The sequence below is a fragment of the Chenopodium quinoa genome, unplaced genomic scaffold (assembly GCF_001683475.1).
Source record: "Chenopodium quinoa cultivar QQ74 unplaced genomic scaffold, ASM168347v1, whole genome shotgun sequence".
NCBI classification, from domain to species: domain Eukaryota; kingdom Viridiplantae; phylum Streptophyta; class Magnoliopsida; order Caryophyllales; family Amaranthaceae; genus Chenopodium; species Chenopodium quinoa.
This window is the reverse complement of record NW_018744704.1, coordinates 2,300,270-2,327,628: the sequence shown is the minus strand read 5'-3', so window position 1 is coordinate 2,327,628 and position 27,359 is coordinate 2,300,270. Positions and strand designations below refer to the sequence as shown.

Genomic DNA, 27,359 nt, shown 5'->3' with positions numbered 1-27,359 from the left:
TGAGGGACTTCAAGGGAGAGATTCAAGAGTTGATCAACAAGAAGCCGCCTGCTCCAGTCAAGGAGCAGTCGGCCAAGAAACCCTCCACTTCACTGAAGAGGAAGTCAGTTCAAGGGCGAGAGGCGACTCCTCATCCTAAATCTAGGAAGCGGGAGCCACCTGCCCTTGATTTCACAAAATTCCGTTATCCTACAGGAAATAGGAAACCTGTTCGTCATATTCAGGCGGACGGGTCGAAGCAAACATTCACAGATGCTCGGCTACTGCTAGAGCAGAAGAAGAGTGACCGATTGTCAGAGTCGGCCTCTACTTCAAACTTTCAAGACAGTTTGCGAAATTCCTCGATGAGGCATACTCAGTCGTACCATGAGAGTCAGTCAGGCGGCACCTCCCGTCAGTCCGGCTTTCATAGTGACCAGGCGGTACCAAACTTACCATTTGTGCCGCAACAACAATATTTTTTGCAGCCACCTCCGTTTGGTGGACCTGCAGCAAAAAACGTCCAACCTATGGACTGGCAGCTACGGTTGCTTAGACTTGGTGAACAGCCGTCGGCCTTCTCCAAGGAAATTACTGAAGCCGCTCAGCCGGCCAAAGTGAAAAATGTACTAGTAGGCGCCTATGACGGCACTACTAACCCAGAAGACCATCTGATGGCATTCACCAACCTGATGTACCTTCAAGGGTTGGATGATCCCACTTGGTGCAAGTGTTTCCCAGCGACTCTCAAAGGAATCGCACAGCAATGGATCGGCAACCTGCCGACTGGTTGTGTAAATAGCTTCAGGACGCTTACTTACTTATTTGCCTCCAACTTCGCCATGAACATCCCTACGAAGAAAACGACCCTTGATTTGGGAACAATTCAGCAGGGCGAGAAGGAGGGGCTTTGTTCTTACATCAGGCGGTTTAACCTGATGAGAATACAGATTCAAGGGTTACCGGATGAGGTAGCTTATACTGAATTTTTCAGAGGTCTCAAAGACGGGTCTACCTTCAAATTTGATTTGGTTCAAAAAAGGGTGGCGACTCTTCAAGAGGCCTTGATTGAAGCAGAAGCCTATATACAGGCGACTGGTCTTTGTACGATAAAACAGTCGGACGGGAAAAGGTTCGACAAAAGAGAAGGACGACAGAAACAGTCGTCAAACAAAGATGAGAAAAGAAAAGAGGTCTGGGCGGCTGATTCCTCTAAACAGCCGGCCCAGAAAAAGAAAAAAGAATTCAAACCATACTCCCCAAAGTATGCGTTTAACAAGGATAACCAGTTTATCCTAAAAGAAATCAAGGGACGGATCTCAATTGAGAAGCCGGTCCCCATGAAGGGTTCTGCAAACAACCGGAACCAAGATAAATTCTGTGCTTATCATGATGATGTTGGTCATCACACCAATGACTGCATCAGTCTCATGCGGTACCTAGACCGCCTGGCTGAGCAAGGTTATCTTGACACTTATGTCAAGAAATCCGCGGGGAACACTTCCTCAAAAAAGCAGTCGGCCAAAAAGAATCAACAGGCCGACAGCTCCGATACAGATGATGCAGTCGTCTACACTATTGCAGGCGGCTTCTCAGGAGGCGGCCCCACTATTAGGGGCAACAAAGACAATATCAGGCGGTTAGATGTAAATTCCGTTCACCAAAAACGGCCGTCCAAATATTCATTTCCTGAGATTGTCATCACTGAAGATGATCTAGGAGGGGTAAGGGGGCCGCATGACGACCCTCTCGTTATTGAATGTAAAGTGGCCAACCAGAGAGTTGGCCGAATCCTCATAGATACCGGAAGCTCCTCAGATCTCATCAGTAGCAAATGTCTGTCGAAACTAAAATATCAGACTGATTGCATACATCCGGCCTCCCACCCTTTAGTAGGGTTTGGAGGAGGAGTCGTCCACCCACTGGGACGAGTAGATTTACCCATCCGCCTGGGCGAAAAAGGGGAAGGACGACACATGGTAGTCCGGTTCCTGGTAGTAGAGGAACTCTCGGCCTACAACATGATTTTGGGTCGACCTACCCTGAATAATTCCAAGGCTGTTATAATCCCATCTCTTATGTTGCTCAAGTTTGAGAGGGATAATGGAACAGTCGGCTCCCTAAGGGGAGATCAGAGGATGGCCCGAGAGTGCTATCTCTCGGATGTCAAGCACACTGTTATGGCTACTGGGTCAAGCAGTGAAAAAATAGACCTTGACAAGGAGAGTGCGCCTGTTCAAGAAGCAGGCGACAAAAAGAGAAAGGCATCCCAGACAGGGGCCGCAAGAAAAGAAAGAAAATAGCAATCATTGGCAGAGGAGCGGCCGGATGAGTTCCGCCCTCAGCCGGCTGGTGAGCATGCGGATCTGATCTTAGACGACTCACGTCCTGACCGAACAGTCAAAGTTGGGCCGACTGCTCTGAGAAACCTTGGTGACAACTTTCACAAACTATTGAAAGAATACAAGGACATCTTTGCATTCGAAGTCCATGAAATGCCAGGCATTAGTCCTGATATGGCGGCACATAAACTGGCCGTGGATCCGAAAAAGAAGCCGGTACGGCAAAAGAAACGGAACCATGGAGAAGAAAGAAGTCAGGCGGCAGCCGCCGAAGTTAAAAAATTACTTGATGCAGGGTTCATTCGACAATGTTACTTCCCAGACTGGGTTGCAAATGTGGTTCTTGTTAAAAAGCCAAATGGCACCTGGCGAATGTGTGTAGACTACATAGACTTAAACAAGGCGTGCCCCAAAGACAGTTACCCTCTGCCTAAAATTGATAACCTGGTCGACTCAACAGCCGGCCATGCCTTGATGAGTTTTATGGACGCCTATTCTGGTTTCCATCAAATTCCTTTATGGAAGAAAGATCAGGAGAAGACGGCCTTCGTCACTGATCAGGGGTTATACTGTTACACGGTCATGCCGTTTGGTCTTAAGAATGCCCCGGCTACCTTCCAACGAATGATAAACACTGTGTTCTTTGATCAGATTGGGAGAAACGTCGAGGCATACATTGATGATATGATTGTCAAGACTAAACTTCAGAAAGATCATCTGTCGGACCTCCGAGAAACTTTCGCCACACTCAAGCGGCACCATGTCATGCTCAATCCCAAGAAATGTGTATTTGGAGTTGAGTCTGGGAAATTTCTCGGATTCCTTATCAATCAGAGAGGAATAGAGGCGAACCCTGAGAAGGTACAGGCGGTCATTGACATGCAGTCGCCTCGTACCATCCGAGAGGTTCAGAAGTTAACAGGTTGTCTGGCGGCCTTGGGAAGATTTCTAAGCTGATCAGGCGACAAATGCCTATACTTTTTCCAGGCAATTAAGAAAAAGGCAAGGTTTGAATGGGGGCCGGATGCTGAGGCCGTCTTCCAGAAATTAAAAGTTCACTTGCATTCCTTGCCGAGGCTGGTCAGCCCTTTGCCCAAGGAGGTACTCTACATGTACCTGGCCGTCTCTGATCATGCGTTAAGCGCTGTTCTCCTTACTGAAAGAGACGGTTGTCAGCTCCCGGTCTACTTTGTCAGTCACGTACTGAAAAATGCCGAGTTGAGGTATCCCCTAGTGGAGAAATTTGGTCTTGCACTCTTCATGGCTGTTAAAAAATTGAAGCCCTACTTTTTGGCACATGCAGTCGTCGTGTATACAGACCAACCTATTAAGCGGCCACTTACCATCATGGAGTCGTCAGGCCGAATGATCAAATGGGCCATAGAAATACAGAGCCTCGAAGTTACATTCGAGCCTAGAAAAGCAGTGAAGGGGCAAGCCTTTGCTGATTTTATTGTAGAGATGACTCGTCCTCCTGACTCTCAAGTTCCAGACCAAGTATGGAAGGTATATGTGGACGGAAGCTCTACTTCAAATGGTTGTGGAGCAGGCGTCATATGTCAGTCGCCAGAGGGCGATAGGTACGAGTATGCTCTACGCTTCAGTTTTCAGGCTTCAAACAATGAGGCAGAATATGAAGCTTTACTAGCCGGGATCCGCATGTGCAAGGCGTCAGGGGCAAGAAAAATAGACGCCTGTTCCGATTCACAATTGATAGTGAGTCAGTATCCGCATGTGCAAGGCGTCAGGGGCAAGAAAAATAGACGCCTGTTCCGATTCACAATTGATAGTGAGTCAGTACAATGGCGAATACAAAGCAACCCATCCGGCCATGATCAAGTATTTACAGGCGGTCCGACAAGCAGTCAGCTCCCTTGAGGATTTCCATCTGATCCAAGTGCCGAGATCAGAAAACAACCAGGCGGATGCACTGTCAAAATTAGCATCATCCGCCTCCTCTGATACTCCTCGAACTGTTTTTTGGGAAGTAATGGAGAAGAGAAGCATCGAGGAAAACCCTATTGGAATCCTAGACAGAAGCTCAACCTGGATGGATTCAATCAGGGCATATCTGACAAACGGTACACTGCCGGATGATCCTCAACAGGCGGCAGCACTGAAAAAACGAGCCACCTGTTTTGAAATGATAAAGGGAGAACTTCACAAAAAGGGGTACCTTCAACCCTTCTTAAAGTGTGTTACTCCAGAAAAGGGACGAGAGATACTAGACAATCTTCACTCTGGTTACTGTGCTTCTCATATAGGCGGTAGGACGCTTGCTCAAAGGGCAAGGCGGCAGGGCTACTTTTGGCCTACTTTGGAAGCAGATGCAATGGAGATGGTGAAAAAATGTGACAAGTGCCAAAGGTTTGGCAAACTAATTCACCGTCCGGCTACTGACCTCACTACCATTCACAGCCCACTACCGTTTGCTAAGTGGGGCATGGACATTCTGGGTCCATATACGCCTGCTACAGGCGGAAGGAGGTACATACTTGTTGCCGTCGACTACTTCACTAAATGGGTAGAGGCGGAGGCTGTAAAGGGAATCAAGACGAAAGATGTAATTTCCTTCATTTGGAAAAATGTCATCACTCGGTTCGGGGTTCCCATGTCTATGGTTTTTGATAATGGTCCCCAATTTGAGACGCCTGTTCTCAAAAGCTGGCTGGGTGACCAAGGAATTGCAAACTACTTTGCATCTGTCGGCCGTCCACAAGCAAACGGCCAGGTAGAAGCCTTTAATAAAATCATCTCAGACGGTCTCAAGAAAAAGATTGAACGAGCAGGCGGTCTATGGGCGGATGAACTACCACATGTTCTCTAGGCCATTAGGACGACTGAAAAAGGGGCGACTGGAGAAACTCCATTCCTCCTAACTTACGGTGCGGAAGCTGTTCTTCCAATAGAACACTACGAGCCGACTCTTCGAGTAATGCTATATGACGAAGAGGCAAACTGGGAAGCCATGCGCCTGGCATTAGACTCACTTCCTGAAAAGAGGGGCAATGCTGTCTTGCGCCATGAGATCTATCGCCTGAGAATGACTAGATCATACAACAAAAAAGTACACAGGCGTCCACTCAAAGTAGGGGACTTTGTACTTAGAAAAATGGAAGCAGTTGGTAGGGCTAATGAGTCTGGCAAACTAACTCCCAACTGGGAAGGACCCTACCGAATCTATGAGGAAGTCAGGGACGGTACCTACCGTCTGGAAACACCAGACGGACAACCGTTGCCTCGAACTTGGAATATAGATAATCTTAAGAAATATTTCTTTTGAATGATGTAAATAGTCAAGAGCTACTTAATAAAAGTTTGCACTTACTATTCAATTTCGTACTAAAAGGGGCACGCCTACTAACAAATAGTCGGCTACTCTCCATGTTTAATTTTTACTCACTTAAAGAGGGGCATGCCGTCTGTACCTTTACAGTCGGCTACTCTCCATTGAGTTTTACTCTATTTTTAGAGGGGCATGCCGTCTGAACTTTTACAATCGGCTACTCTCCATTGAGTATTTTTACTTCAGAGGGGCATGCCGTCTGTACCTTTACAGTCGGCCACTCTCCATTGAGTATTTTACTCTATTTAGGGGCATGTCGTCTGGACATATAGTCGGCTACTCTCCATAAGAAGATGGCCGACTGGTTCCAAACACATAGCCACCCCCCTAATACTTAGCTAAAAAGATTGGGGCCTGGTCGACCCTGTGCCTAACAGGCGGCTACCCTCCTTTTACTTAGCACCTACGTTCACCAAGAACTTACCAAGGCCACAGGCCGAATGATCAGACAAGGCGCCAAGCCAACTGATCAAATTTACAAAACTACTACGACCTGTCCCAACATCATAGCAGGCGTCCGGCGGCATCCCTCCGGATGAAATTCGTTGCAGAGAGCAGCTCCCTTTTGGGTGGAACATTGTTCTATAAACTAATTACACGGCACCTATACGACTGTCCCCAAGGGCAACCACGTAGCCGTTTTTGAGACAAGGATACCTCTATCACTAACCAAACCAGTGGTAGCAGTTGACATCTGAGTCAGATGACCGCCTGTATTACTTGGGATAAATGCAGGGGATACCTCTTGAGTTAATAGCCAACAAACATTGGCGAATTAAGGGGTCTAGCCGTCCTCCGCCGCCTGGTACCTCTACTTCTCAAGCAAGAGTGACGGCGATTGAGTAACTCCAATGTTAACTCATAGTCACTCCCTCAAATTTGGTATGGAACCTAAAAGGTTTGAGTAGACCGCCTGTTTTTTGGCAAACAGGGGCACTCAAACCCCTATTCCGACTAGGTAACCTATTGAGTTAATAGCCAACAAACATTGGCGAATCAAGGGGATCATCCGGCCTCCGCCGCCTGGAACCTCTACTACTCAATCTAGTGTGACGGAGACTAAGTAACTCCTATGTTAACTTATAGTCACTCCCTCAAACTTAGTATGGAGCCTAAAAGGTATGAGTCGTCCGCTTGTTTTTATCAAACAGAGGCTCTCAACCACTACTCCTGCTAAGTTAACAAATTACGAGTTAAAAGCCAACAAATATTGAATAAAGGGAAACAACCGGTACCCGCCGCTTGTTATCTCAACTACTCAGTTCCTTGGCGACTAGGTAACACTCATGTTTACTTGGTCAGACCACTTTCCTACTTGGTTAAATTTACAAAAGACAGGACCGCCTGCCTAAAAAGGATCCAGTCTTTAAAATAGTTCGAATACTGATTGGATAAATGGCCGACTGATCGTCTATCCTGGAAACAGACAACCAGTCGTCCAGGGGCATAGGCGGCGTGACTAACTTTCCGTACCTGTCTGCAACTATCGGCCATGTAAAACAGTCGGTCTAGTGAACAATTGGATATTGGAATATTCAATACTTAGACAAATTTGAGGCAAAACAAAAATTCATTAAAAATAAGCCGGTCATTAAAGACCAGCAAAATATTCAAAGCCCCGGCCCCCTGGCCGGGTAAATACAAAGCAAACGGCACGCAGGCCGTGGAAAGAATACATAAAGCTTAAGAAGGGGGCAGTTCAGTATTAGCAGCTGCCGCCTGGTCAGCACTCTTCTTGCTGGACTCGGCTTCAGCTGCATCCTTTTTTGATGCCTTACCCCCAAGCGGCACAAGCGCCACTACCGGCTCCTCCTCCTCCAACGCTTCCTCCAACGCCTCTTCTTCAGCAGCCGCCAGGATCTCTTGATTATATGTATCCGAACACTGGCGGTACGTTCTTTCCCAAGAGGCAAAGTCGGCACTGGGGAAGAGGCGGCCCCAGGTCATGCGCTGGATTTGAGCGGAGTCTTCCATCATCTCCCGGACCAGCTCTTTCTTCTCTTGCTCGGCCTTTTCCGAGAGCTCTTGGGTAAGACTCTTCTCCTGGGTCACCAGGCGTTCCTTTACGCTGGCCAAGGATTTCTCCATGGCTTCGTAAGAGTACATTTTCAGGCGAAGAGGTTTCAGCTCGGCCTTGAGATTTGTGATGGTCGCCTCCAGCTCGTCATTCTTCTTCTGGGCCGCCTCTAACTGAGCCCGAACAGCGGCGGTAGCCTGCGCCTGATAATAAAGAATATCAATGGTCAGAACTTCATTTTGGGCAATTTGAAACATTGCCTTATCACAGTCAGAGGCGGCCATAGCTTTTGCAGCCTTTACCTCTTTGTTCTTCCGATCAAGCGGCTTGCGAAGGCCGTTAACTCGGAGCAGGGCCTAAGTACAAAGAAACAGGCGTCAGTTTCCAAACAAAATATAAAACAGGCGTCCAGAAATTCAAATACTCAAAAATATGCTAAGTATACCTCAGCAAGGACCCCTGCAATCCCGTCAAGGTCAAGGGTGCCGACACCCCTGACCGCCTCCCTTTCGGCTGGAGGAACTGCCCTGATCATAGACTTGGCCATCTCTACCAAGTCAGGCTCCTGGGGGCCGGCTGCATCAAGCATAAACAAACGGATTAGACTTAGTAAAAAAGGGAGCAAGTCTAAAATTTACAAGGACAACTTCATACCTCTAGGCGGCCCAGTTGGAGTTTTAGAAGAAGTGGCCGGCTGTTTCTCAGCCGCCACCTGTTTCCTGGCAGAACCAGGAGAGCTCCCAACAGTCGTCTTCCGGGCCTTGGGGTCCGGCTGTTGGGAAGATGAAGCTCTTGGAGCACCCGTCTAAAACAGAAGAAAAAAGTCAGTATATGCATAAACACTCCAAAAAGAGGGTGAAAGGTTCGGAGCTCAGCAAGGGTGCCCCCTTTTTGGGGGAGTCGGTTGAAGCTTGTTGCATAATAGAGGCCCGCAACATGGCCGCCGCAGTCTTGGAGGCGGTGATTTTGCTCATGGCGTCAGCTGCAAAAACAAACAGCAAAGTTAATAAAAGATAAACAACAAATGTATGGAACAACAGAGTATTCGACAGGCCGACTACCTCTTGAGCACCGACTGCTGAGGCCGCAGGCGGCCAAAAAGTACTCGTCATAGAGCCACTTGAAGCTCGGGACGCAGTGCAGGGGTACTTGCTCTCGTACCCCTGAAGTAGAGTCGACCCTCGACTCTACTTTAAAGATTCCTTTATCAAGGATCTCTTTCTTAGCCTTGGGGGGAACAGGCGGCATGCTACGGCCGCCTGCAAGAAGGGGCGGATTCTTGTTCCACCTATTGAAGCGCTTGTTCAGCTCAATGTCTGAACTCTCAATGATGAGGAAGGTGCTCCGCCAGTCCTTCCACTTGTTTGCTTTACCTCTTGTCATGAGGTAGCCCCTGTGGCTTGTCAATTGATACCAGCCGGTACCGCCTGTCTTAGGGGTCCGGCTGAGATAGTTCATATGGGCGAAAGCCTCAAAGCTCGGCTCCACCCCGTGCAGTTCGCACCCGGCCACATAGCCGAGTACGTTGAACCAGGAGTTTGGGGCTAACTGCCATAACCCCAACTCATACCCATCCAAAATCCGCTGAACAGCCGGATGTAATGGGAAGCGAAGCCCTGCCTTGATGGCCGCCTCGTAGCAGCCAAAGCAGGCGCTATCATAACTGGAACCAGCCGGCCAGACGACTGTGTCTTCTGGATCCGGCACAAACACTAGAAAATCGGGGCCCATGGTGTGGTTTGCAATAAAGCTCTCCACTTTCTCTTGCATGGCTGTGATTCGGCCCCGAGGTACCGTGCAGTAGTAGGGGGTATTTAGCTCTCGGTAAGAGGCGGATGGTTCCGCCCAATTGTCCCCCTTCTCAACTGCGTGAGAAAGTCTCGCCTCTTGCAGGCGGCTGTTTTGCTCTTCTGTACCCAAAGAAGCATGGCCAGAAGAGCTTGACTCGGAATCGTCCTCCGACGAGTCCGAAGAGGACGACTCCTCCCCTCTCCCGGAGGGGCCCGCCTCCTCTCTTTGAAAAGGAGCAGATTTGTTAACTGTTAAATGGGAAGGGGTCACTATGACTCCCCCCACAGAATTGCCGGCATCCAGGCCGCCTTGTTTCACTTCCACATCTGGCGCCTGGTCAGATGTTTCACTAAGCGGCACCCTGTGGGAGGAGCCGTCTGAATTTGAGATCCTAGCTGTCTTTTTCGTTCTGGCCATCCTGCTCTGCATAGACACAGATACAGTCGGACTTTGTATAAAGGGCAAAGATGGGTCCGGAAAAGGGCAGGCGGCACTCCTAGTCCTAGATTCAGCCGTCCCCGGTGACCGGCTGATCACTAACCTAGGTCGTGTCGTGTGCTTCCGTGGTGCCATTTCAGAAAATAAAAAGAATTAAGAGTAAGAGAACTGAGTTACCTGAACGAGTGACGGTTGATGAAGTTCTGAAAATCCTGTGCAGTCGGCTTGTCAGAACAGGCGGTAGGCAGAAAAGGTCCAAAATGTCAGAGCAAGTTCAGGGGTCCGAATGTTCTCAAAAAGTTCTCAAAGTGTGAAAATGACTCAAGACAACTCTCCCTTATATAGGCGAAGTGAGAAGGCAAAGGGTCACTTTCAGAATTCAAAATTTGGGCGGGAAAATCTCTCGTCCTTTCGCCGACTGACACATGTAGCAGGCCGTCGCCTGTTACAGTGCGACACCTGTCACAGGAAACACGTGACCAATCACGTGCCACCTGTGAGGGGCAAATGATTAGGGGATTTTGCTCCCACCAATCGGAATGCGCCACGTGGACCAATCAGGTCCTGCCAAGTGTCCCCCAGTTGGAACAGTCAGGGCTTCCCACGTGACACGCGCTTATTCGTCCACCTTGGACCTGTTATGTCAAGACATGTGGCATACTCCATGCCTAATGGAGAAACCGGCCACCCAGGCCCAACTTTCGAGGGAAGCCCAATCGGCCCTAGGTTTACCTAAACCTAGGATGGGCACGTTTTCCAAGGTTATAAATACCTCCCTTAATCCTCATTAAGGGAGAGAACAAAAACATTACGGAAAAAACACATTAATTACACACAGTAATAACCGGCTGATCTCGCTAACAAAGCAGATTACCTACATTAAACACTCTCACCTAGAGAGACCAAATCACTTTAATTTCCGCATTAATTACTCCTTAATTAGGTACTAACTTGACCGTTGGAGGCGGAGCTCCCAGGAGTCTCCGTTATTTTGCAGGTACAGGCGTCCGGTTCCAGTCTCGGAATTGTAACTCTCCCGCAGGACATCAGAAAACCCCGAAACAGTATAGATCAGAGTTTTATCGATATCCGAGCTATTAGCAGAGTGGGGCTTCCTTTTGGACGGCTGTCCAGCGTTAGTTTGTAGGGTAACTTTGGACCTCAAAACATAGGACTTGAGTACCCCTTTGTCAGCCAGGCGATCCAACAGACGCTTGAGGCTATAGCATTCGTTGGTGTCATGGCCAATATCCTTATGGTAGTGGCAGTATTTGTTTTTATTCCGATTTTTGGCGGAACCTTTCATAGGGGCCGACTTCTCAATGGTGACCCGATCCTTAATCTCCATGAGGATGGAGTAACTGTCTTTATTAAACTCGTACTTCGGGGAGTACGTTTTTGCTTCTTTCTTTTTCTTTTGGGATGGCTGTTCAGTAGTATCAGCCACCTAGACCTCCTTTCTTTTCTTTTCTTCTTTCTTAGCCGGATGTGATGGTCGACTCTCTCTCTTGTCAAACTTCTTTGAGTCCGACTCTTTGCTGATGTTGCAGAGCTCAGTCGCCTGTATATAGGCGTCTGCCTCCATCAGTGCCTCTTGAAGGGTAGCAACCCTCTTTCAGACGAGGTCGAACTTGAAGGCCGACCCGTCCTTCAGACATTTGAAAAAGTCTGTGTAGGCTACTTCATCTGACAGTCCTTGAAGCTGAATTCTCATCAGATTGAACCACCTAATGTAGGAGCGTAGCCCTTCCTTCTCACCCTGTTGTATGGCTCCTAAGTTAAGACATGTTTTCTTGGCAGGGATATTCATAGTGAAGTTTGACGCGAATATGTATGCAAGCGTCTTAAAGTTATTTATGCACCCGGCTGGCAGTTGCCAAACCATTGTTGGGCGACACACTTCAATGTGGCCGGAAAACATCTACACCATGCGGCATCATCCAACCCTCGAAGATACTTAAGGTTAGTGTACGCCATCAGGTGGTCTTCTAGGTTGGTGGTACCGTCACAAGTGCCTACCAACATATTCTTCACCTTGGCCAGCTGTGTGGCCTCAGTTATTTCCTTGGAGAAAGATGAAGGTTGTTTCCCAAGTCTTAGCAGTCGGAGCTGCCAGTCCAAGGGCTGGACATTATGTGCTGCCTACCCCCCCGAAGAGGGTAAGCTGCATATATGGTTGTCCATACGGCATGTATGGTTGTTGAGGCGCATACGGGGCCTCTTGGAACATCTGAGGACTTGAGTGGGCGGACATGTCGCCTGTCTGGTCTTCTCGGTTTGATTGAGAATACTTCATTGTGGTATTCTAAAAACTGTCATTAAAGTTCGACGTTGAGGCTGACTCTGACAGTTGCATATTCTTCTTTTGCTGGATTAACATCCGAGCATCAAAATATGTTTTCTTGGAACCATCCGGATGGCCTTCCTCTTCCCTGGCTCAAGGAACCGAAGTCTAACCAGGTTTAACAAAGGCTTCTGTCGCTCCCTTGGTTTGGGGTAAGGAGTGGCCTCTCGGTCTTTGACCGGCTTGTTCCTCCCTGATTGGGAGGGCTTTTTGGCCGACTATCCCTTGGTGGAAACAACCGTCCGTTTATCAATTAGATAATTTATCTCCCCTTTGAAACTTGTCATGAGCTCGTTTCCAGTGATGGGGGTGGATCCTTCGGTCACCTGGAGCTGACCCGCCGGCTGGCGACTGTTTCATCACTAGGCCCTTCCTGGTCGGTTTCCCGTTCCCTCCTTTCGGTGGGACGGATGCGTCGTGTTCTTAGGGACCCATCAGGGGTCGTATGAGTATCAACTTCGTAGTCGTCATTAGTGTCCTGGTCTGAGTAGACTTGGACGTTGGCCATTTCTGTTTCTCATTTGGAGGTGGTACAGGTTGTGAAGCCATCTCAAAATTACTCTCCCCACAGACAGCGCCAAATGTTTTGGGGTTTTTTGATGTCCTGCGAGAGAGTTACAATTCCGGGACTGGTTTCTGGACGCCTGTACCTGCAAAACAACGGAGATTCTTGTGGGTGGGAATTCCGCCTCCGACGATCAAGTTAGAACGTGTTTGAGGAGTAAAGTGCGGAAAGTAAAGTCCCTCTCGAATTCCAAGAGAGAATCTGCAATGTGTAATTGCTCAGATCGAGGTGTCAGATGTCTGACTTTCTCTGATTGTATTTTCTAACTTTTTGCTGGTTATCAAGTTTTATATCAAGCCGAGACTTCATCACTTCATATTTAGGCATCTTATTATATACAAATTCTCATTAATTTTATAAATACATATCATGTTATGTTTCAAGTTTAGTCATACTGATCTTACTAGTTTATTACGAAGTAGATTATAAAAGTTTAGTGCATTAATGTATTATTGTTTTACTATCAGATTATTATCTGCTTCTTATTTGATTATTTTAATTGATAGTGTCATAATCATGATTTGATGAGTTGTTGTGACATCGAAATTTGCAATTTGGTATTCGATACTTAATTAGTCAACAAGACTGATAATTAAGGCTCGTTTATGTTTATATATTTGCATAAAGTTATAAATGAAGATATTACAAAGTAGTTTGATTTGTATAATGAAAGAAAACATTAATGATTAAGAAGGTAACATCGATTCTTTCTATCGATTATACATACACATAACATTTAACCATCTCATATTCTCATAGTTAAATATTTATTAGGATAAAGTTATGGATTAGTAACATTATTTTGACTGGATTAATAATTTGAGTTATATTCTTAAGATTAGCTAAATATCATTGTTCGTGTAGTTCAAATTATAATGATCTACACCGTCACTAGCTTTTATTTTAATACTCCCTTTGTCCCTTTATTTTTGCCCCATTATCATTTTTGGGGTCAAAGTTTGAAAATGTTGACTATAAATTATCGTTAATCTATAAAACATCATTTAGTCATGAGTGGCCTTGTTAAATTTGTTTCATTATATATTTTATTAATATCACGTTTTTATAATTTTTACATGTACTGTATGAAAATAAAGATATAGACATTTTAATACACATCTTGGAGATCGTGCCCGATTAAATGGGGCCAAAAATAGGAATAGAGGGAGTATTTTTTTTTGTAGATATGAATATACAACACACAAAACATCATCTACTCCCAACCATAGATTAAAAACAATCTACGATTAACTTCTTCCTCCCACAACACACACGGATCACCATGTCCAATAAAAAAAAATGAGACAATTATAATTTAAAAGCTGACATTTAAAGAATAAAAAAAATTAATGGTTAGATATAAAGCACATATCTTTTGAAACTCTAATTCTCCACTGTACCACTTTCACTTCCTATCCCTCTTGAGTCACGGCGCCTTGATCCTTCATTCTCTCTCTTATCTCATTCTCAAATTTCCCTCTCATTCTCATATTTTCATTTATCTTCTCTTCATTCTCATTTCTCTGTTATCTTCTCATTATCAATTCGTTGGTTGCAATTTTTTGAACTTTGAAGTACTGTTGCTGCCCAAATCTCATCCGTTGCTGCGTGCCCAGAAACTCAAACGTTGCTGCCCAAAACCATAATTTTTCTCTCCAAATCTTCCCTCAAGCTGCCTGATTTGTATTCAATTATTTTTGAAATATTAAATTTTTGAAATATTGTACTTTTGAAGTTTTCTTCTTATTTGTTGCTGTATCATTGATATTTGATTCAATTTTTAAAAAATTATTTCATTTTTATGTTTATTTCGCTAATGACATTGACATTCATTAATCCTAATCCTAAGGTTGGCAAGATAATTGTCATGCTTTTATTTAATGATCGAACAAGTTAAAATTATAAAATAAGACTAAGAAAAATAAATTAGCTAGCTATCCTACTCGTATGTCAATTGGTTCTTTTCTGGGTAATTGGTACTTTGTTAATCGTATTTTGACGAATTTGTTTGTGGTGGGAGTTTGTTTGTAAAATATGATTTTTTAGTATTAGTGGGCATTTGAGTCCAGTGGGTTTTGAATTAGCCGATTACATACCCTCAAATTAGAATGATTCTAATGGTTGATTTCTTTCAAATTTAGAAAGGTGATTTATACTATTGTAGCTATTAGAGTGAACACTAACATCTACTTTGTGTTTCTGTTTTTTCAGCAATGGAGCAAGAGTTTGATGATTATGATGAGGACAGACAAGATTATTTTGAAACTATAGATTCTCAATACACTGTTCAGAATCAAGATTCTACTCAACAGCAAGTCATTACCACTAGTGGTAGTAAGTGTGGACGTGGAGGCATTACACTTTTTTTGATAAGATGGTTGGTCTTGCTCCGATAAAATATTGTCGGGTGCATTGTTTGCGGTAATGAATATTAAACACCAGGTAAGGCAGGTACTTCAACTTGTAAAGCTCATACTAAGACATGTATGAGTAAAATTCCACACCATCCTGGAAATCATGAAAGTGGTGTTGAGCCCCCGTTTAATCAAACTCGTCATTTACAATTGCTTACTAGAGCTATAATTTTGCATTCCTATCCTTTAAGTATTGTGGAGCATCATGGCCTTAGGGAAGTTTTTACGAATCTGAATCCCAACGTGAAGCATGTGTGTAGAAACACTATTTTGAAATATTGTATTGCTAAGCATGATAAGTTTAAGTCCTTGTTGTTGCAATCTTTTCTGGAACTGAAGGTAGAGTTAGCTTCACTTGTGCCTTGTGGACAACATGCACTAATCAAGGTTATCTCACTTTAACTGCATATTATGTTGATAAAATTGGTGTCTTAGGTCTAAAATTCTGAATTTTAGCCTCATACTGGTGAGATAGAAAAATTTGTGTTTGAACTTATTGGGGAGTGGAACCTTCAGGGTAAAGCTTTTGCAATGACTGTTGATGATGCTCGATCCATGAATGTTATGGTTAACCTTTTGAAGAAAGATTTAATGTTGACTTCTCCTCTTCCTTATAATGGTAATTTTTTTCATATTCGATGTTCAGCTCATGTCTTGAATATTATTGTTCAAAGAGGTTTAAAAGAAGTTGATAGTAGTGTTCAAAAATGGCGTGAGGTTTGTAAATATATTGATTCTTCAGACTCTAGACCTATAAATTTGAGCATGCTCTTTATGAGGTTAACTGTGTGTTTAATGGAAAGTTACATCTTGATGTTGTGACTCGTTGGAATGCCACATATACGATGCTCCGAAAAGCTTTAGAAGCAAAGGAAGCCTTGAAAGTGGTTATCGATAAGTTTATGGTTATGAATTCAAACTTTCGGATGATGAATGGGATACCCTTACTAAAATATGTAATTCCTAAAGCCATTTTATGAAATCACTGTGTTATTTTCTGGTTTAGAATATCCTACTGCAAATTTGTATTTTGCTAGTGTTTTAAAAATTGAGCACACAATAAGTAAAGCCCATATAGACCCTAAACATGCACCCATGGCAAAAGTTATGCTTGAAAAGTTTGAGGGCGATTGGGATGAATATAGTTTGATCCTTTCAATTGCTATTGTTCTTAATCCTCGCTATAAGCTTGTTCGAGTGACGAAGATGTTAAAAGTGCTTTATGTTGATGAGGCATGTGTTGAAATGGCGAAGGTGATTAAAGATGCTCTTTTAGAGTTGTATAACTCTTATTCTTCTATGTCTTCCGGTTTTAAGTCAAGTACAATTGTTCCCCCCTCCATCCCAACTGTTACCGATAAATCAAATAGTCACTTGGATGATGATATATTCAAGGTAATCAGTTTCCGTTTATTGTGGTTTACAAAAATAATAATTGTATATTTTAATTTTTATTATTTAATAAAAGCATTTTGTTTGAATTTTTCTAGTATGTTGATGATGATGATGATGAGGATGGCCCATCAAATCGGCCATCGATGGAGATTGACTCTTATTTGTGTACTCCTCGTCAACCAACTTATGAAGGGTAGAATTATGATTTTCTCAAGTATTGGGAATCTCGAATTAGTGTGTACCCCATATTAGCTGTTATGGCTAGGGATGTTTTGGCCATTCCTATTACATCGGTAGCCTTTGAGTCTTCTTTTAGCATGGGTGGTTGTATTTTAAACAAATATAGGAGTGCGCTTTTGCCTAAGAATGTTGAGGCGTTGGTTACCACACAAAATTGGTTACGTGGTTATGATTGTGATATTGAAGAAGACGTCCTTGAAATTGGTAAAGAGGTGATAGATGAAAGTTTTGCATCTAATTAGGAAGGTATGGATGTTGTATTGTAGTGATGCTTAATTATATTGTGTTGCTTCATTTCTTTTTTTTTTTTTATTTTGAGAAAAAATGCTTCTTCATTTCTACACTGATGCTTAATTAATATATTTCAAGTATTATTATTAATGTTGTTTTGCGTTACTGCTGCATTTTGGTTGTTCTATGCTACTGCATTTTTGTTAGAGCTGAAGCACTCACTCCACGAATGATCTCCTTGCTGTGTTAAACCTCAAGCCTACTGGCTACTCTCTTAAAACTGATTATATATAGTTTAGTTTCTTTAGTCAACTATGGAGCTATTAACTCGTGCTTATACGTATAAAAATAAGAACGAACAGAATTTTGCTCTACTGTTATGAGAAGTCAGAGTTGAGTTGGGTTGAGCTTAGTTGTAATTGTAATGAGAATCATAAATTTTGATGTGAATTACAGAAAGTATTATTATTATTATTATATGCTTCAAAAATTATTATATGCTTTGGATATTCTGATTAAATCTAGAAAAAACATAATATGTTGATGTTGTTAGATGTTGAATGAGATATACAGAAATTTGTAGTAGCAACAACATAATCAGTGACAATAAAAGTCATGAAGTTGTATATTGTGGTTCAGAAAAATCTGCTACAAAAATCAGCTATTCTCCTTTAAATATAATACACTTTTCTTTGTGTTTAAGAATTTTGTTTTGTGGGACCACTTTATAATCCCTTAGAAATAGCATTTTGTTAGCTGTATAGGTCAGTCAATATTCTGCCGTTACATGTAGCAAATCAATTAGCATATTCTATGCCAAACTTATAGCTTGTAATTCATGTATATATTCCTTGTTTTGATAATACAATACTCACGGTCTCACGGATTAGCTAACAAAATGCTATTTCTAGGAGAAGTCAGTATTAACTAAGATATATACAATTAATATGATAAGTATAGGGTCTCAAAAAAAAAATGATTAGTATAGAATATATGCTAAATATATTCTAACACTTAATCCACATAATTACGTAAAAAAAGTGTACCAAAAAAAAATTATAATTACATATAAAAAAAGTTGAGGAAATTAATTAATAAACATGTGTGCATAATAATTACGTTTCAAAACAAAAAAAAAAAAAAAAAAACACATGTGTGCATAATTAGATTTCGTTTAAAATACTTTTTAACTTGGTTTTAATCTTTTCTTTATAGTAAACGGTTTGTAAACGGTTCGATTTATAAGCGATTTGGTTCATAAACGGTTCGGTTTATAAGCGGTTCGGTTTATAATCCGTTAGAATTATAAACGGTTCGGTGCAAACGGGTTGGAGTGTGTTAAGGGTTCGGTGTAAATGGTTTTTATGCCGGTTTAAACGGTTTCGGGTTAGAAATGGTTCGATTCATTTTCGGTTCGATTTTCTTTCAATTCGGTTTAGATTTGGTTCGGTTCGTTAACATGTTCGGTTCTTAAACGGTTTAACGTTACTTGGATCAGTTCAGTTTCGGGTTTACTAAAATGCGGTTCGGGTCGATATTCAGTTTTAAAAATCGGTTCTTAATCGGTTCGGTTCTCATTTGGGTCAGTTGGATTCGGGCAGTTAAACGGTTTTGGTTTGAAATTTGACAATGCTAGTCACGTGGCACCCTTCACATGTATTAGATGTATGCCACTATCGTCTTTCGCATATATTGTATGCCACTATCGTCTTTCACATATATTGTATGCCACATCATCCATTATACTATAACATGTTTAAATTTGCATTAAAAGAAAAAACTTTTAGTAGCAATAAAATTGTTTATCATAAGGTTTGAACACAAGGCCAAAAAGAAATGAATTAATGTTCTTACCATATTTGCTACGAGTATCTTTTAATTATGCTTCAAATATTCAATTATAATATACTAAATACTATGTATTAAACATCAATTTGCAACACTTACTCCGTATTTAATTTCATAGTTATTATTGTTCAATTTTATTTTAATTACTACCTCCGTTTCGTATTATCTGCAACATAAGAGAAAAATTACAGACGCCAATGCAAAAGTTTTTTAAGGGAAGATTAATAAAAAGGACATGTGATTAAGATAGAGTGAGGTAATTAATTAATCAAAGCCTTCCACCACAACACCACCGACCACCCCAACAACACCACCACCAACTCCAGCGGCACCATTGACCACTCGAATAAGACCATCGACCACCACAATACCACCACCGACCACCCTACAGCCTCATCGAATCCACCCACAGTTGCAACCCCACCAATCGTCCACTCACAACCCCACTAGTCACCCAGCCACCTCACTACACCATCGAAACGCCGCAAACCCCAAGCACAACAAAACCCGATGCATCGTCGAGCCACTCACTAGTTAAGTTTTAAAACTAAGTTTCATTGTTAAGTTGCATTTTGAGAGGGATGCAAGGGAGCATTGTGCTCCAAGGTCTATAGTATAATAATTAATTCAAGCATTTAACAATGAGTCCTTCTCCATGGTATCCAGTATCCACCCTTCCTAACAAAATAAAATTTAAAATACAAATCTTGTACTACTACAACAAAAACTTAAACGCATTTTATTAAGAGGTAGTGATGCATACCTCAACGATTATTGTGTGATTGTTAAATAATACTCCCCCTTACATGTAAGGTCCTTTTTATTCCATTACATTAAAGACATTAAAAGTCATAACCGTGGTTATGGCTTTGATACCATGTTAAACGGGCTTAGGCTGCACCCGCCACGTGTCTACTTTACAAGTCCAAGGAGGTTTCACCTCAAAATCAAATAACAATGAGGCAATAGCCCCTTAACCTTATGAAGTGGACACAACTACTTTTCTTATTTCATCAATGTGAGATACTCATCCCAACACTGCCCTTCCTTTCACATTCATTTAATGTTGGACACCATTTCCACTCACATGTGGGTTTCTTTATAGGCTCAAAACTCCCCTCACATATCACAACTTAATCTAACTCAGGCTCCAATACCGTTAAAAAGAACCACACCCGCCACAAGTATCCACTTTACAAGTTTAGGAGATTCTATCTCAAAACCATATGGCAATTAGAAGAAGTAAGCCCTTAGTCTTATTTCCCCTTACAGCCTTAGCCTTATAAAATGTTCAACTCTCTCTTTTTTTTCAAAGTAGAGCACTTACATGTGTTGTTTTAAAAATTTACACTTCAATGATAACAACAAATTAATCTAAGTCAGGCTCCAATACCGTTTAAAAGAACCACACCCGCCACAAGTATCCACTTTACAAGTTTAGGAGATTCTATCTCAAAACCATATGGCAATTAGAAGAAGTAAGCCCTTGGCCTTATTTCCCCTTACAGCCTTAACCTTATAAAATGTTCAACTCTCTCTTCTTTTTCAAAGTGGAGCACTTACATGTGTTGTTTTAAAAATATACACTTCAATGATAACAACAAATTACTTTTAGTAAGAAGCTACACCACTAAGTACCAGCCACACAATTGACAGACTATCACCTATGAAAACCATGAGGGGAAAAACTTCCAGATTGAAAAGCTCAAAGGGCTCCCTTATCGACAACTAATTTGAAAACAGGAATTCAACAAAAAGTTGGATTTATATTTTACTAACTTTCAGACTTTATATTGATAAATCCACCTAGCTTCGCATCAAATAATAATGGAAGAAGATGAAAAACAAGGGAATGTGGCGTATATCCTAATCAACTGAAGAAATGTGTGACCATACTAAAATATATTGCTCTAAAATGTAAAGACATCTTCACTTACTTTTACAAAACTGAATGACAAGGTCGCTTACACAATGTTACCAGATTGGGTTGTAACTGCTGTTATCTATGTCACTGAAGTAGGCAAGTTCCTTTATCCGACTCATTCAACCACCAGGTTTGTCCGCTTATTCTGTATCTTGTCATGTGGTACTGCCTCTTTATGGGGTTCACTACCACATTTAAGACAGATAACGTTTCTTCTAAAGTTCAGGAAATCACACCTATCAAAAAGAATAAGTAATTAGAGTTTGAAATCATAATCATAGCACATCATAGGATATCTAAGAATAAGAATGTCAGATTATCTATCATGGAGAGAAACAGAGAGATAGAAAGGCTTACTTGAAGCACTCCCATTCCCCAGGTTCTAGAGCCCTTGGGGGTCGTGGATCCTTGCAACGAAAACAATTCCGTCTGCTAGCAAAATTTATGCATTCGCACCTATCACAACAAATTATTAGGAAAGTGTGCTTAAGTAGATCAACAGTAATCTTAAAATGCAAAGCTAACAGCAAATCCTACTGTCGACATCCTAAGCTAATCCAAAGAGTTATATTCTATACTCAAAGAAGTTGCTCCTATAACCCACATCCCATCATTTCATTTAGGGCCTTTAAACTCGGTAGCATCACTACTCAATGACAACATTGTATAGATTTTCGAGCAATCACGGCAGCATATGATAAATTATTTATTTTTGGCATTAAACTGCGTCCAAAGTCTACAATGTAGGTAATTATTGGCTACGTCTTACATTGGGGCCTTTAAAGAAAAGAGAAGGAAGAAAAATTTCCCATGCCTAAGCAAACAATAGCTTTGATCCAACTTCTCCAGACTGTCATAGCTTACTAAAATTTTCAATCAGTATGAAAAACTGGAAATCTCATATTGTCATTTGGAACCCACTGTGGCATTGCCTCTTTTCAATAAATAGTAAGTCCCACATTCTATTCTCGGTAGGACAACTGCACTTCGTCTTTCCAACACAACAAATTTCTGACTAATTTTTTTTTCAGGGAATTGTCAGCTCTGGAAGCTGTCTACTTTACCCGGCCATATTTTAATATTTATAATACTGTCTTCCTGATGAGACTACATAAAGTTCCCACATGACAAATCATGTGCATTTTACCATGACAATCTGGAAAAATAAATTTGGTTAGGGTGTTCAAGGAAACCACAACTTACTGGAGGCACTTCCAGTCACCTTTCTTCATCTCAACAACGGCACTGACCCGCTTAGGACCCTCCTCATTGCACTTCCGGCATTTAATGTTCTTAGAAAAATTCATGAAATTGCACCTGCAAATCAATCCAAGGGGCATAAAACAATAAATCAGAATCTGAATGTTATTAATTAAATATGTATGAACTGAATGCTTAACTGATATCACTGAATCAACAGCTCTAGTGTCTGCCCCCTACCCTGCATATATGCCAAAACAAGAAGAGAGAGAGAGAGAGAGAGAGAGAGAGTAGACTAATCCCAGATAAAATAAGAATACATGAAACAAAGTCCAGCTAAAAATATGTTTCAAAAATCATTTTATCTAACCATAAAGGCCATTAAACAACATGTACAATCCCAATAAGGAGGCTCTTACAGGCACAGCACAAGAATTCCAAATATATAGATATTCATCATATTATCAAGATTTCTAAAATGGTGTACGTAGCACTAGAACTCCGCATTCTTCCCCTGTGATGATGAATTTGCATCAATTATTGAGACTAAGGATAAAGGAAGAAACAAAGTACTCTTTGTATAAATTTTAGGACCAATGCCTCCTATGAGATATAGGCTGGGAGTAGAACATTTAAGAGACCTTGAATTTGTGAACAAGTTCAAACAGGGCTCTTTAGAGAGCCTTCCTGGAATTTAAAAGGTTGTCAATGATATCATACTACTTGTTTCCCATAGATGAACAAGTTGCTCCAATAAGATAAAACTTTTTTTTTTGTGTGTGTGTGTGGGGGGGGGGGGGTTAGGGGGGGTTACATGATCTCGCTACTGAATCATCCTCTCTTTTCATTACAGGTGACAATGAACATAGGAGAAGTTTGGAATACAAAGCGAGGTTATGGGGCAGCCAGCAGCTTATGAGTATTTTAACATTATCTCATTGTTATTCTAGTCATTCACTATTCTACTCTTAGACTCCGACCACACAAAATTGGAAAAATGTAGTGTGGTTATTGGTTTCTAAGTATAAATGTAGCAGTTTATGCTTAGCTTTCTCGGCTAAGGAAATTTAGAAGACTTACTTAGGACATGTCCAATCCCCTTTCTTCTTCTCAACATCTTGTGACAGTGCAGCATCCCTAGAATTAACAGATTGTTCCTTTTTATGGGCAGAATTTTCAGAAAACTCACGAGGAGGTAGACCTGTAGACGCCTCGCTTAAGTTAACCAACAAGCTCAACAATCTCCTTGAAGCTGATTCAGCCTGCTCAATACTGGTAGTACTCACTGCTCCAGAGATAGTTACGGGATCCAATGCATAGGTCAACAAGAGGCGCATGACATCCACCATTCGAGCACCTCCTTCAGATTCTCCAAGCATTACAAAAGCTCGATCACAAGATCCTTGAAGACTGCATATGTTACATACCTGCAGGTAAATAAAGATATATATCAATATACAATTAGCAACAAACGATTCAATTGAATGACCCAGATCCAATTCATCCAAACACAAGAAACAATGCCTTTCAGTTCTTCATTTTCCCAATGCTTTGTAATTGTGGAAATAAATAATTTATATAAAAGGCTCTTTACAGTAGAATGAGCATTCCCACATCTCTCAATTTTCACTTTAAGGGCATCAAGGAAAGTGCAATCAATAAACCACTACTACTTTAGCAAAGGTGGCAACTTTATGATGGGCATCTTGACAATACTCACAACAATAAATATTCCTATTGTTTCCTGCTGGAGTTGAAGACTTACTGGTATAGTCATTACTTAGTAGAACAACTACTATTATTTGTTTTTCATGACTAAAAGGTAAGGAGTTACAAAGTCAGGATATCATTTTACCAAGGCAAATTATATATCTAATAGCTAGATTTGAATAACATGACTTTAATCAGGTAGCGTGCGGCCCTGCCTACAAGATGATAGTCTTCTCAACATAAATGTCAAATTCAAGAAATCTGGCAACTCAAATTTAGATGTACAACAGTTCACTTCACCCAAAAAGGGTTCACACTCCCCTGGACAATAAAAGCCTCCATGCTGAAAATTTAAAATGCCTCGGAACACATACTTGAATCACAACTCTAAAGCCGTAAGGATACCATGCTGAAGTGCTTTGGGCATCAGCCCCTAACAGCACTGAAGGTGAAGGAACCAACTTATATGAACAAGCAGGAAGCAAATCGCCACAAATAATTCACTAATTTGAATGGTGCTGCCAATAATGACTAGATGATTTGTCAAGTGTAATTGGAAAGCACTTATCTGGGCTCACCATAATACATGAGAGCAAAACCACCTCCTGGTAATTTGTTGATAAGATGTTACAGCTCACAGAAATCAAGGGACATTCTTCTTACTATATACTTAAGATTTATAAACTCCAAAAAAGGCAATATTAGGGAAAGAAACTGCTTTTGGCACAATAACATGTAGGCAACTTTTGGCACAATAACTCTAAAATTGCACCTCTAACAAAAAGGAATGTCAATTCTCAGTAGCACAGCTTTACACTATGTGCAGAGGATTCCCTACTCCAAATGAGTTGTCACAATCTTGGATATATTATAGATCTGGCATAAAAGAAAAACTAGAGAATTTTGCAGCACTTTCTTCGTAGACAACTAACCTCCAAGTTTCCAAGGACTCCAACAGGTAAATTTTAAAAAATGACTGCAAAAGTAAAATTTGTAGCCTAGTAGCAATATTTAGATTTATGCTACCACATTAAATCCCAAATTTTACAATTTTCTTATTCACCCAGTCCTGAATTAGTAGTAATACTTCTATTTTGGGAGAAGGGAAAACAAAAAAAACCAATATTATTTTAATACATCTCTAAATCTCTAATGCCTTTTGCAGAAAGTTCATGTTGCACAAAATGTTAGCATATCAAATTTAATTCAAAAAAGGATGTGTTTCTAAGATATTTGCATGTTGCTAGTTTTAAAGACAAGTTCAGAATCATTAAATGACACTTCACTTACTAATTAGTTATTCCTTGGAGGCTTGGACTTACCAATCCATTTATTTGGTTTACAAATTGATTTTCAAAACAAGCACATTAGACTTATCCTATGATTATTTCCAATTGATTGACTCTATGGCCCGAGAAGTGGATTCTAGGGATTAGAAAATGTAAATAACATATGATGTAAATCATTAATAGACTCCATATGTTCCGGATTTGTCCTACCTGCTTGACAGTAACAAACTAACAAAGTAGATTGAGAGCTCATACATTTATCAAATTTTTAAGCAAAACATATGGCAGTAATGCATCTGTTGTTAATGGTAGCAAATGCATAAAGGCAGTTACAGACTGCTATGCTGTGGAAAATACTCATCGGTCGCTAAGATGATACTAACATAAGTAACCACAAATCAGGCCCAAGACCAGCCTTTAATTGGTGTGAGAGCAATAGTGAATTCCTGAAACTATGTATATGATTTGTTTATCATATGAGAAGGAAAAGAAGAACATTTAGAGCAGATTTATAATACCAATATACCATGGCATGACAATGGGACAATTTAAAAAACCTATAAGTAATATAATATCCATAATATATGACATTCAGGATGCAAAAGCAATAGAAAGGGATAATTTCATTCATCTCTACATCCAACAAATCAAAATTACTCACACTTTTCTCTTCCAATCCCACATATACTCTCAACCGTTTTGCAGAATTAATAACTTTGCGTTGAATTTTAGGACATCCTCTCTCCACCAATGTCTGAATATCACCTTTTGACAAAGACCTGCATGGAAATAGTGCAAGGCCAAGATAAAGTACGGCATAAAAATAAAAATAAACCTATTTCCGAAATAGATGTTCAACAAAGATAACTGCCAAGCATTTATAAAAACTAAAAAAAAAATTACAAATGTAGAAACAGTTTATGCAAACTATTCAAAAAATAAAAAAGATAAAGAACTTGAAAAGAGTACTTTTACCAAGCTACAAATAACCCTTGAAAAAAAAAGCTACATGAAATAGTTGGAACTTCTGAAATGAACATAACTATGCTGCAAATGTTTAGTTGCTGGAAATCTTGCTTTAAGTATCTTGTTTACTGCTATTGTTATCAAATCTAAGCTTCCAAAATGCCTAAAACCGCACTATATCTTCCCAAAGTTCAACTTAAACATGTCTCCTCTTATCTTCTCATTTCAAAAATGTTGGACACTCAACTAATTAGCTTCATTGTTCTTTCACAACCACTTGTTTAATATTGATCAAAAGGCGACAATTATTTGAAGCCAATAACCTATCGTCATAATGTCCTATCTAAAGCTTTCCCCTTCGTGTAACTGGCCTTAATCTTCTTTGATAACCTTTACTCTATAACATTAAAAAGACCTTCCCTCTTTTGATCTCTTGAAACACCTAATAGCGACCCTCAATCACTTCAATGTGTTTGAATTAGTCATATAACTTCACAATTACACAAATCAAATTAAACCTAACCATCTCAACAACCAACACCAATCGAATTCGCTTGGCCTAAAACTACATATTACGAGAACCATACAAATTTTATAAAGCCTAACACCCCAGCTAGTGATATCACCCTGCTGACACTAGTTAAACCAAATCCCTTTACTCCCTAAAAGTTATGAACAATAATAAATCCTTGCATTACCGAATTCATACCTAAATTCGTTCGTTTCCAAATTCCAATAGCGTCATTTATTACTACCTACCAAACGGGAAATTAGAGAAAGACAAACATAACCCATATAAAAACCCACATATCTTTAATCAATTCAACCTCAAATGCAACATATCACAACAAAATCATTCAAAAAAAAGCAAATAAAATAAAATAAAACCTGAAAAGGTCGTAGCGGTCACGAGCAAAGCTGAGGCAAGGGTCCTTCAAAAGGCTAACTTCACCATAACGAAATCCATCGTCGGAAGATTTCTGGGGAAAATAACCCTGTAATTTCAAGCGGTCGACAAAGGAAACCCATTCCGGCCATGGATGATGAGAAGGAGGAACTGTGGTAGAAGTTTCAGAGGAAGTTTCAGCAACCAAAGAAGGAGAAGAAGAAGAAGAGCAGAGGCGAGAGAATAAGGTGGTGTGAGGAGGAAAGTGGGGGTTTTGAGGTTTGGCGGTAAAACGGAGGAGAAAGAATGACGAGAGAGGGTTATGAGGTGCTCGGATTATCATTTCTGATTTCTTCCTAGCTCCTACTGCTACTACTGCTAAGTGCTACTCAGGATTGAATAACCTATATTTGGAGACGCATAGGCGGCATAGC

The 27,359-nt window shown here is 41.1% G+C and overlaps 1 protein-coding gene across 1 annotated transcript; it reads right to left on the bottom strand.

Annotated features, from left to right (window-relative positions):
- Nucleotides 1-20,696: 20,696 nt before the first annotated feature.
- Nucleotides 20,697-27,359, bottom strand: LOC110702896 (zinc finger protein VAR3, chloroplastic-like). The gene is made up of 6 exons (XM_021880648.1): nucleotides 26,928-27,359; nucleotides 25,735-25,852; nucleotides 23,155-23,501; nucleotides 22,078-22,191; nucleotides 21,232-21,330; nucleotides 20,697-21,110 (listed from the first exon to the last, which is right to left on the bottom strand). The coding sequence occupies exons 1-6, from the start codon at nucleotides 27,266-27,268 to the stop codon at nucleotides 20,990-20,992; spliced, it is 1,140 nt and encodes a 379-aa protein (XP_021736340.1). The 5' UTR covers nucleotides 27,269-27,359; the 3' UTR covers nucleotides 20,697-20,989.